The sequence below is a fragment of the Cherax quadricarinatus genome, chromosome 5, assembly GCF_038502225.1.
Source record: "Cherax quadricarinatus isolate ZL_2023a chromosome 5, ASM3850222v1, whole genome shotgun sequence".
NCBI lineage: Eukaryota > Metazoa > Arthropoda > Malacostraca > Decapoda > Parastacidae > Cherax > Cherax quadricarinatus.
Window position 1 is genome coordinate 9,155,334 of NC_091296.1, and position 12,095 is coordinate 9,167,428.

General features: G+C 35.4%; 1 protein-coding gene across 7 annotated transcripts in view; it reads left to right on the forward strand.

Moving 5' to 3' along the window:
* The window catches only part of LOC128684691 (uncharacterized), a 131,307-nt gene that overhangs the window by 110,879 nt on the left and 8,333 nt on the right, over nt 1-12,095 (forward strand). For 6 of the 7 annotated variants that reach the window (XR_011393956.1, XM_070099795.1, XM_070099820.1 and 3 more), the window contains exon 16: nt 819-1,046. The exons of the other annotated variant lie outside the window; for it this stretch is intronic. Coding sequence is in view for 5 of the 6 variants with exons in the window: in XM_070099795.1 (XP_069955896.1) it covers nt 819-911 (93 nt within the window). In the remaining variant the exon portion in view is untranslated. Of the gene's footprint in view, nt 1-818; nt 1,047-12,095 lie in introns of those variants that run through there. 7 annotated transcript variants of the gene reach the window in all.

Sequence of the window (12,095 nt, forward strand, 5' to 3'; positions counted from 1 at the left end):
TTTAATAACAATCACTGCCTTATATTAATACCACCAGTCAAATAACAGTAGTTTGGGTTGCTATATTTTTTTAAATATCTTGGTAGTTTCATTAATTCGTATAATAGTAAATTAATAAATTTAAAATAAAATTAATATTTCTTTGGAATACTACATAAATAATTTGTATAGGGGAATGAAATTTCTTTTGTATACCTCTGATGGGTTTTGAAGAGCTTTCGTACTCTTGTAGCCCAGCCCTGGGCCAGGTATAAGCAGTACTTGCCTGGTCAACCAGGCTGTTGCTGTGAGCAGCACTGACCCACATATATATTACAGCCTGGTTGATCTGGCTCTCTCAAAGTGATAGTTTTGCACATAACCACACCTATGCAATAGCTCTTGCTATATCACTTGCTCATCACACTATAGGTCCTTTGTTATAGGCATATGCTTTTTGACTTAAGTTTATTTTGTAAGTAATTGCAATACACACATTTTCCTAAGTACACAAATAACCCACACATAGAACAGTGTGACTGTAAATGGTCCAAGTTGGACTGAAACGTCGTAAGCTCCTCTCTTCTATGTGCGGGTTTTTTGTGTATCGTTCCAGTCACGGTTCCTAAGTTGTCTTAGTGATGCATGTATTGTACAAAACTATTCAAATTTACATTGAAATATGTGCATGTAAAACAAAGAATTCAATATTAAATTCATGGATGTCAAAAATATTTTACATGGTGGATTTTTTACAGCAGTTTCACATTTTTGTGGAATCAAGCTCTGTATTCACTATAACCATATCCTCTTAAAATAAAACCTTACTTATATTGTAGGTAACAGACTATAAAGAAGAATGGTCTCTCATCTCCCTAGATCACTTAAAACATAAAATCAAGAATCCAAAATTGAGCATGTGGAAGCACTGACCAAGCCTCAGGATGTAGGTCAGTTTTGAACAAGTTACATTAATAGAAAACATTATGGTTTATAATGGAACATGAAATGTTGATAAATATAATGATTAAGGTTTAAGTTATTTCATTTGATAATAGCTAACTGTATCTGGTATCTAAAAATAAATATTCTAGATAGAATTAGAATACGCTTCAAAGTATACTATCAGTACCAACTGTCACAGAACTGCACAAAAACTACTGCTAGTAAATTCAGACATATGCCTTGTTCCTTTAATATTTAATGGCAGCTGTCAGAGCAAAAAATTATAATTTAATCTAGGGTTTTATAACAAAGACAGATTCTTAGCACATCACAGTACAGGTCAGCCATCCCTAATCCGGCTATCAGTTATCCAGTTCCATCAGTAATCCGGCACTAATTTCAGCTAGCACAATTTCAAATTTCATCATTATACTGACTCAAATAATTATAATGACTCAGAAATTGTGCAGATGGTTGTAAATCCACAGCAGCAAGCCAGTGGAGGAGAAAGCAGTGATGAAAATGAGGAAGCTATAGCAGAAAGTCTCTATTAATAGGTTAATTAAGTGTATTCTAACCTAACCACTCTGTAATCTGGCAAACTCGCTAATCCAGCACACTATAGGTCCCAATGATGCCGGATTAGTGATGGCCAACCTGTACTATATAAAATAGCTTGTGATCTCAGAATCCTTAATTTTGTAGTTTGTACAACACTACTGTGTTCCCTCAGTAATATATCTCTTATTACAGTTATCACATCCTTAGTTTCTTGTGCATGTATGTGTATTCATTTTAAAGCATTTTAGGCTTCATTATTTAGAAGTATCTTCTGGGTTATCTAAACCAAGCATAATGGTAATTATTATTATATTCATGAAAAGCACTGAACCTTTGAATGTTTAGCACTGCACATTAAAAGGGATGGTAAATGTGAAGAGCTAGAAAAGCAAGAGGAAATTGTGTAGGAAATGGACTGAGGAAGTCAGTCTGTGTAGATCAGTTGTGGTTAAAAACTAAAATTGGCATCAAAGCCAGGACTTTCAGAGCTACAGGTACACAAAGCATGACAGAAAATAAAGACTGTGCACTCTCAGATAATTAGGGCAATCAAAGGTGTAACCATCAACATAACTTGGCAATTCTTATGTGAGACGAGCATGGATAAAGCCTGGTATGACCAACATAGGGTCAAAGGCATTAATTTTCATAAATAAAATTGATGTTTGTAAAGGGTTCTTGATATAAAAAAAACTGAGGCTGCCCTCTCTGATCAAACATGATTAATGTACCTCCAAATCTCCAGGCTTGTTCCCTATGGGTTTAATGTTTCCACATGAATATAATATACACAGCAGTAGCACAGTCTCTACCTGTTAATGGTTCTGGGGCATCTCCCTCTTGGCATATTTTCTTTCCTGCTATTGTGAAATCATTATTCACTTTCTTCAGCAGGTTATCACGAACAGCAGTGTCTGAGACTCCAGACACAAACGTTACATAATCTAACATGACTCAGGAAATTGGTTTGTTACATAATCTACATTATGGCTTGTTACATAATCTACATTACTTATAGATACTGTAATTAGATAAATACTGAACTTTAAAATATCACTCTTTAATTAATTGATGTACTCAGTGTTGCATAATAATTGATAAAAAAAAATCAAAGCTATGAAAATTAAGTAGACAGTAAGTTAAAACCAATATCCAGCCATATGTCTTATCACTAGCAGCAGTACATTATAATTGTCAAACTCGTTTATCTGACGTTCACTTTTGTTCTCCACAACAACAAACACACGCACGTACACACTGTCTGACAATACATAAAAAATTTACACAACCAGTTAAAGCCTTTATAATCACTTCCACGGGTGTTTTTAGTCCAGCTTATAGTATCCAGCACTGGACAGGCCCTCTGAGTCCTGAATTTTGAGATAATTGTGTCACAGTTCAATTGTACAGAAGAACATGATTAAGATATATAAAGTGCTGCCACTGTAATTATTTAAAGTTTTAAGACACACTAATGTTTATTTGTGTTGTCCAACTAGTCAGCTGGTGACTATTGCACCCCCTAGAATTTGTGGTATGGTACACACACTTTAAATGTCACCCTTGTAGCTCTCACTGGCTTATTCTTAAAAATTTCAGTAGCTCTGCAGAACAAAATAAATAAGATACATTTGCAATAAGGTTAAGTGTCACCAATATGAATAATCAAAGCATAATTTTTTAAATTTAAAATTATTGCTAATTTTAAATGTTGATAACATAAACTAATGTACAGTAAAACCCAATGAAATAATTACAAAATAGCAGTTCAAAAGAACTGATAATGCAGATAATGATAGGTTTTAGAAATGGGAAGCAGCTCTTTTAAAGTTAATGTATTAAAAAACAGAAGTATCAGAACTATTTTATGGAGGAACACTTCTAATGTGGTTTGGTTATTTAGAGAAGATAGAGCAAAATAGGATGATTTAGCAAGTATATAAATCTGTAGTGAAGGGAAGGCAGGGTAGGGGGGTCATCCTAGGAACGAATGGAGGGAGGGGGTGAAGGAGGTTGTGTGTGCAAGGGGCTTGGACATCCAACAGGAATGTGTGAGTATACTAGACAGGAGTGAGTGGAGACCAATGGTTTTTTTGGACTTGACAAACTGTTGGAGTGTGAGCAGGGTAATATTTTGTGAAGGGATTCAGGGAAGCCTGTTAGCTGGACTTGAGTCCTGGAGGTGCGAAGTACAGTGCCAGCACTCTAAAGGAGGGGGTTTGGGATATTTGCTGTTTAAATTGATACCAAAACTAATGTATCTGCACATCTCTGGCAAGACAGTACAGGTTGGCCATCACTAATCCGGTAATCAGTAATCCGGCACTAATTTTGGCTAGCATAATTTCAAAGTTCTGGGGTCACCACACCAACCTGCCGCTACTGTTGGGTGGCACTACTTGCCGCATAAGTCATTCCAATTTCTTTTTCTCCTTTTATTGTTATAACCTGCTTACTTTTAGCCCTAGCTATGGTTCCAACGAATAAAAGAAATGCTTTTCGCATGGTTTTTGTGGTTGTGTTCTCGTTTTTTTGATCTCATTTGATAAAATGGAAGATATATTTACAGAAATAGATATGATTTTGATTGGTTTCACGATGAAAAATACCTTGAAATTGAACTCTAAGTAGCAGAAATATTAAATTTTTGCCAATATTCAAGAGTAAACAATACATGTCCAACTGACGGTCTAATACAGTCACGAATGGGCTGACATTATTTATACAATTATTACAACAATGTAGTAATCTGCATAACAGTAAATCTTCTGTTTTTTTTGTGTGAATAAAAATTAAAAATGGAAAGCAAGTGTAACATAAGAAGGGCCTGGGGACGTGACTAATGAACAAAGAGAATGTTATTTTAGTGCCAGGAATGTCTGCATTATTTATTCTGGACCCTGTTTTGAAACTGGCATCTCTTGAAATTTGTGTGAAATTGGTCAAATTACCAGTTTCTGATCACTTTATTGCATAGCTGAAATAGGTAAATGGGCAGTTTCTTGTACTCAACTGATAGAATAGAAGGAATACCAGCAAAATAGCTATGAGTTTGGTAGACTGGAACAATGGAATGGGCCAAAAATAGGGAGTAAAGTGGGTGAAATCGCTGATGCATAAATATCGCCATTGGGTTACGTGTATTCTAACCTAACCGCTTTGTAATCCAGCAAAATCACTAATCCGGCATTATACAGGTCCCAATGATGCCGGATTAGTGATGGTCAGCCTGTATAAGCTTCACAAACATGGAAATGAACGTGTATGAACCAGATACATTTGTCAGCTTGTTTACAAACTCCGTGTCTGTCCTCTCTTATTTATTCATGTAATTTAATATATAGACTTCATTACAAAAAAGTTATTCAAGCAGTACCGGAAACTATAATAGTCATTTTTAAATTTTTCTGCAATTTTATCTCAATATTAAGAGTACATATCTAATAAATTAATGCTAAGAATGAATGAAGCTGTTCTTGAAACTAAACTAAACAGGAAGCATATCAGTACACTTTTAAGTTAAACTATATATTGGAGCTTATATGAATTTGTAGGGGTTTACTGCATTTTAAAAATATATAAGAACAGAGCTACAATAAGAAATTTCCTGATAACAGCCTTTCTGCATAGAGCATTCTATATCATACAAGTATTAGTGTGTCTACAAAAACCTGAAATGAGAATATAGTAACTGTGACAAGGTCAATATAATGATGATTATTAATTTGTGGCACTGATTCTCTTATAAAATACAGAATAATCTAACTGATACCATCAGGTAATAGTCAGGAAATATTCTCTTTTTACTCTCTTTTATCTTAGATCATAGTTGTTAATGTCAGAAATATATATATACTATACACATTTTAACATGAAAATCATCAAATATATATATAATGATAAATTATGATCTATAGGAGTAAAAAATTATAAATTCAAGAGCTCTCAGGTGTAATCTGTTAGACCAAACACTCAATTTCATATATGATAAGGTTTCTACTTATAATATCTCCTCATTCATTACCTATCCCACTGAAATAAAAGTTCAAGTTCTATTTGACTGTACTTAGGAATGGTACAAATCACATTCCAGAGTTTTTAAAGACTATACAGTTGAGCCAGTTGAAGAATCAACATTAACTAACCATATTCTACTCCTTCCTCCACCCATTTTTAACACTTGCTCATCAAAAGCTAATACATAATCATATAGGTAATTTAACTTGTACCAACAACAAATAGTATTAAAAAAATTCCAACAGTTGTCTATGGACAGTATCGTACATTACAAGAAAGACATTGCCTCAGGCATGGGCTTTATTAGCTTTTTTTTTATTCAAGTCAACCAGCAGCAGGCATTTTACATATTACTGTTTTTGGCAAAGAATTACAGGGAGACACTTTGTAGTAAACTGTGCATTACAATATCTATTTATATTACTACATGATAACATTAAGTACAGATAATAAAACTTATGCCTGGGGCTATAGTTTCATACTATCCAGGGAAGTGTACCCAAATACCATCAGATATTCAGAAGTTTTAACAAATTTGGAAAGAAGAAACAGCAATGTAACACCATGAATATTGAGCCTTGGCTGGTGGGCTTCAATTTGGCTCACCACTATTTAAAAATAAATCTTAGTAGAGCTACTACTACAACTACAGTACATTATAGTATGAACACCAAAATCATTTAGTTTTATATACTTATATTTCAGGACACATCCCTGGAGTTTCTACAAAACAATTAGTATGTAAGATGTCGCCTACTTAGATGAAATATCAAAACCCAAAAAATCGGTGAAGCCTGATTGTCCATTTATTCACAATAAGCGGTGTAGCACTACTCTCATTCCATAAAATTGCCATAAAACCTTTCATACCTCCATGAGCTATAAAAATTAACTCCTTTCTTCACATGACAAACTATGTATTACAAATACCAGGAGTTCTAGCTACTGTTAAGAAGTTTCCTTCAAAACATAACCAAACTCTGAACCAGTACAACCTGAAACTCGTGATTGTTCCATTATGGTAATTCCTACTTAAAAAAAAAAAAAAAAAAAAAAATGCCCAACATCAATATACATTCCACACACAGTAGTGAGAAATATGAGCAAACCGGTTTTGAATCTGTCACTGGGATGGAAGCTCATTCACAAAGTGGTACTTATAATGGTACTACATAAAATAAATTTTGACACTATTTACAAATTCTGAACATATTTCAACCAAGGCATTATTTTTATTTCTTTTTAAATTTGGTGTACAGAAAGATAAATATTTCAGTGCACTTGAAAATTGCTGACAGAATTTGCTCTTTAATTTGATGGATGCTGGCTCATTTGTATTTTCAAGGAATTGTTATAAACTCACTTTAGTTCTATTATTTTTTATGTTAATTACTATTAAATGAGTACTAATAACACATTATAGTAAACTGTAAAAGCAAACACTTAAAAAAAAAAAAAATTGAGACTGGTCATTTTGAAGTTTTTCTCAGACAGGTTCATTCTTTAGAAACCAATGCCTAAACCAATTTTTGAGAGTATTTTTAATCTACTGTTTAGTATTATATATTCATATTTATAAATGTTTGTTTAACAGCAGAGAGAGAGAGCATTAATAAGGTGTCACAATTATTCAAGCAAGTTCGTACTCTCAAGACATTGGCATATTTTGCCGAGTGTTAGAGGAATCATCATGGCCTCAATCCAGATGGTGCAGGTTTTTACAAAGTTTACTGTAATTGCTGGTATCATACTGTAGGCATTACTGTAATTGTATGATCTAAAACAGTGCCATGAAATTATGTAAATATCTAGTTAGTAAATTAAAGACAGAAATGTAATCACTTCTATGAAGTGGTTACTTTAGCAGTAAACTATTTATCAGACAGTACACTTAATATTTTTATTAGTTATTTATTTTCAGTTTTTTATAGATTTAATGACATAATATCGTGTGAGTAATTAATATTTTTCATAGGAAAGTTATGCTTTTAACATATTCATTGTCAAGATATGACAATATCTTGACAATGGATGAGTTCTTGGACAATGTTCAAGAACGATTTTTTTTTTTTTTGTCATAATTCAGTTGAAATACAGTACGTATAGAAAAAAGAGAGAATGTTCGGTAAAAGTCCAGCACAGCATTTTTTCATTAATAAAGGACAATAAATATGACTGATCCATAATCTTATCTATAATGACCAATTACTGCAAAATTTAGTACAGTTCAGGAAACTAAAGTTTCAGTCAGTTCTCATCTGAAAATATACAAATACGTATGTACCTTGTAGGTAGTAGGTTGGTAGACAGCAACCGCCCAGGGAGGTACTACCGTCCTGCCAAGTGAGTGTAAAACGAAAGCCTGTAATTGTTTTACATGATGGTAGGATTGCTGGTGTCTTTTGTCTGTCTCATAAATATGCAAGATTACAGGTAAGTCTTGCTACTTCTACTTACACTTAGGTCACACTACACATACATGTACAAGCATATATATACACACCCCTCTGGGTTTTCTTCTATTTTCTTTCTAATTCTTGTTCTTGTTTATTTCCTCTTATCTCCATGGGGAAGTGGAACAGAATTCTTCCTCTGTAAGCCATGCGTGTCGTAAGAGGCGACTAAAATGCCGGGAGCAAGGGGCTAGTAACCCCTTCTCCTGTATATATTACTAAATTTAAAAGGAGAAACTTCAGTTTTTTGTTTTGGGCCACCCCACCTCAGTGGGATACGGCTGGTACGTTGAAAGAAAGAAGAAGTATGTACCTAAATGTAGTTTTGCTTGTTAAAGAACTAAAATTACATATTCATTAGCATGTACAATTTAATAATCAGAAGATTATTTAATTTCCAAATTTATTTGTCATGTAGTGACAGTGGTTGCATCTGTGCTCATGTAAGTGGTAAATACTACATTATTATTAATTTTCAAAAATTTTTCTACTCTCAAAAACTAGGGTCAACTCATATAAGTTATATGAAAGTCAGGGGCCGACCTATACATGAGCTCAACATGTACTGGAGTACGGTACAGTGCTCGTCACAAAACTAATGCCTGACCCTGTTAGGTGTTTTAAAGCGACAAATTTATGCCATCCTATTAACTCTTGTGTGTGTGACATCTCAGGAGTCCACCTGGCTACTACCTGCTAGCATAATGAGGAAGTCTGAACAACTGTATTATGCTAGCAGGTTCAGTGCTATAAGAGGGGATATGAAGAAGATATAGAACACACACACACTCAAATCCTGGGTTTTGGGAAATTGATCAAAACAAGCTACTATCCTAACCAAACCCAGTGAACCACATATCCAGCCTGCTGAAACAGCCAGCACATTAAATTTCTTTTCTACCATAGGATCAAATCTAGCTAGCAAAACCTCAAATACCAATGCTTGAGCTAGTAACTACCTTGTTGGTAGTTCTCCAAACTTCCTCTATCTGGCTTCAACTAATCCTACTGAGGTCTCTTTCATAAGAAATTCACTGAAACGTCAGGAAACTTAGCACAAGTACTGTAGCTATTGTTCAAAAGAGCAGCTCATGTGCTTTCAGCCCACAGTTGAAATATAGTTCAACAAATCATTAGAAACCGACACATTTCCAACAATGCTTAAGATAGCTACAGTTACCTAAATACACAAAGGAGATCAAACTGACGCAAATAACTATAGACCTATATCCAACTGGCCGCTGTTATCCAAAATCTTTGAAAAATTAATCCACATGAAATTATACTCTTTTTCTAGCACCCCCTCAAGGAAGGTTCCTTGATGTTGGTGAGGGGCTCTTGATTTAGGGAATTGAATCTGTGCTCCAGTTCCCCGAATTAAGCCTGAATGCCTTCCACATCCCCCCCCCCAGGCGCTGTATAATCCTCTGGGTTTAGCGCTTCCCCCTTGATAATAATAATAATAATTTTTCTAGCACCACTCAATATACTCAACCCCTGCCAGTTTGGTTTCAGACCAAATAAAAGCACAAATGATGCAGTTACAAAAATGTCAGAATTCCTTTATGCAGCTCTTGAAAATAATGAATTTCCATTAGGCCTCTTTATAAACCTTACGAAAGCTTTCGATACAGAAGACCACAACCTGTTACACCTTAAACTTGAACATTACGGTATCAGATGTCATACACTTGCATATCTAAACTTCTACCTTACCAGACACCAATACATGTACGTCTCCATCAAGGGCATAACCTCATCAACATGACCTACCAACATAGGGGTACCTCAAGGGAGTGTTCTCCGCCCTCTGCTTTTCCTTGTAAACATCACTGATTTTTCAAGTGCATCTCAACAACTCAGACCTGCTCTGTTTACAGATGACAAGACTTTTGTTATCACTCATCCAAATCCAAATTCTCTCAGTAACACTGTTAATGAGGAGCTCGTAAAGATATCTACCTGGATGACTACCAATAAACTCAAGCTTAACATTGACATGACCTTCTAGATGATGTCTGGGAACAGAGCTACAAATGTTCAGCCGAATGCTATGATTAATGGTTCTACTATTGCCAGACAAAATGAAGGAAAATTCTTATGTCTGTTCCTTGACAGCAACTTGAAATTCAACGCCCACATTCAGCACACACAAAAAAAAAGTATCCAAATCAGTTGGCATTCTCTGAAATATGTTACCATGTACCTCTAATCTATCCCTTCCTCACCTATGCTATTTGTGCCTGGGGATCCACTACAACAAATCACCTAAAGCCAATAACTCTACAAAAGGTGGCTGTACAAATGACCCAGTCTAGAGCCAGACAACATGCTCTCCCACTCTTCAAAATTCTAAACTTACTTAATATACATAAAATTAGCTCATACTACATATATAGGACAATTCTAATATTAATCCTGCCCTGAAACACACTCTTGATAGCTGCAACAGAACTTGTAGGCATAATACTAGACACAAAAATCTCTATTCCATGTCCAACTCATTCTGTATAAAAACTCAATGTGCATTAAAGGACCTAAAATCTGGAACACACTGCCTGGAGATTCCAGAGGCTTCCTATATGCCAATTGCAAATAATGAAACCATCTTTCATCCGTTATTGTCCTTGTTCTTGTTCAATTCTTCATCTCTCGTTTATTACTAGAAAGCTATTTTTTTGTATCAGTTCGGATACCTAGCTTCATCCTTAATGTATCTTTAATTAGAAATTTTATTGAATTACATAATACCTTCAGTATAGGCCTGGTCACAGACCGGGCCGCAGGGGCGTTGACCCCCGGAACTCTCTCCAGGTAAACTCCAGGTAGTATAAATTCTTATTCTTATTCTCATGTATTATGTCTCTCTGTGTCTAGTAATTATAAGTTAGGCTGCCTGAAATCCCTTGCATAAGGGTCTTTCTATAAAATAGTTTATATATGTCAGTTACCATAATTGTGTACTGTACAGTACCCCACTTTATAGAAATAAAATTGTTTGTTTAGCTGCATGCTTGGTTTTTGTGATGGAAGGATGTGTATCTGTGGTCTCCCTGTGCTATGTTGTCTGTGTGTGATATATCTTTCTCCAAGTCTGAACTCATGGTGTTCGTTTGCCTTACAAGGCAGTGTATTTGTTCTTTCCTGTATTAGGAGGATTCTCTGTTACCAGTGTCTTTATTCCCAATTGCACAGATCATTGAACTGCACAAAGTCCATTGAAGGAACCAGCTGAAGCGATCAGTGTGTCTGAGCATTCAATGAAGAGCTGGTTGTGTTGGTTCTGTGAGGGCAGTGGTGTAAAACATGCTCCCACCAGGGAAGCCTAGAAAAATGTTCACATGTACGTTAATTGTAATATAGACAGCTTAAGACCATACCAAGAGTGCACAGGGGATTAATGAAAAGAATCCCTAACTGCTTCATAATGTGTCTAATAGAACTAATAACAGGCATGCGAAGGCGCTGTTACCCCATCCAGAAACCAATTATTAGACATGTACAGAGAAAGCACAGTTGTGTTTGCAAAAGAAATGCAAACCTTGGACTAACTTACAGTGAAGCAAGGTTCTTTGTAGAGATGAAGCCACTTTCATAGTGACCTGTAACCATGGTAGGAATGTCTACGGATACCCAGGTAGTGACCCCTTGAATCCATGCTACATATGGTACCACAAAACACCCTGAATTTCTTATGATTTGGGCTTGTTTTAGCACTAAAAGTGCTGGTGAGTTAATTGTGCTGCCCAAAAACAAATATATGAACCAGTACATCTAGAACTGTTCTGTGATGATTGGCCTGAATTTTTCACTCAAGTGTAGTACATATATATTATGCAAACCAGTGCTCCTTGCTACACCTCTGTCAGTTGTTTAGTGGCTTCATGACTGAAGTATCCTTCTTCAGTAACTGGCCAAGAAATTACCCAGATTTAAACCCCATTGAGTTCCTCTGGGCTGTGACAGGAGAGAGATCTACAGAGGGAGAACATCAGCTCGCTCCCATAGGTGGAGGTAACCATATGTGAGTTGTGGAAGAATTTACCCCAAGAAATCCTCAAGAATTTATGTGAATAACTAGACTACTGAAGGATGTCCAAATGTGCAAGGGACAACCTGCAAGATACTGAATCTTTGGTA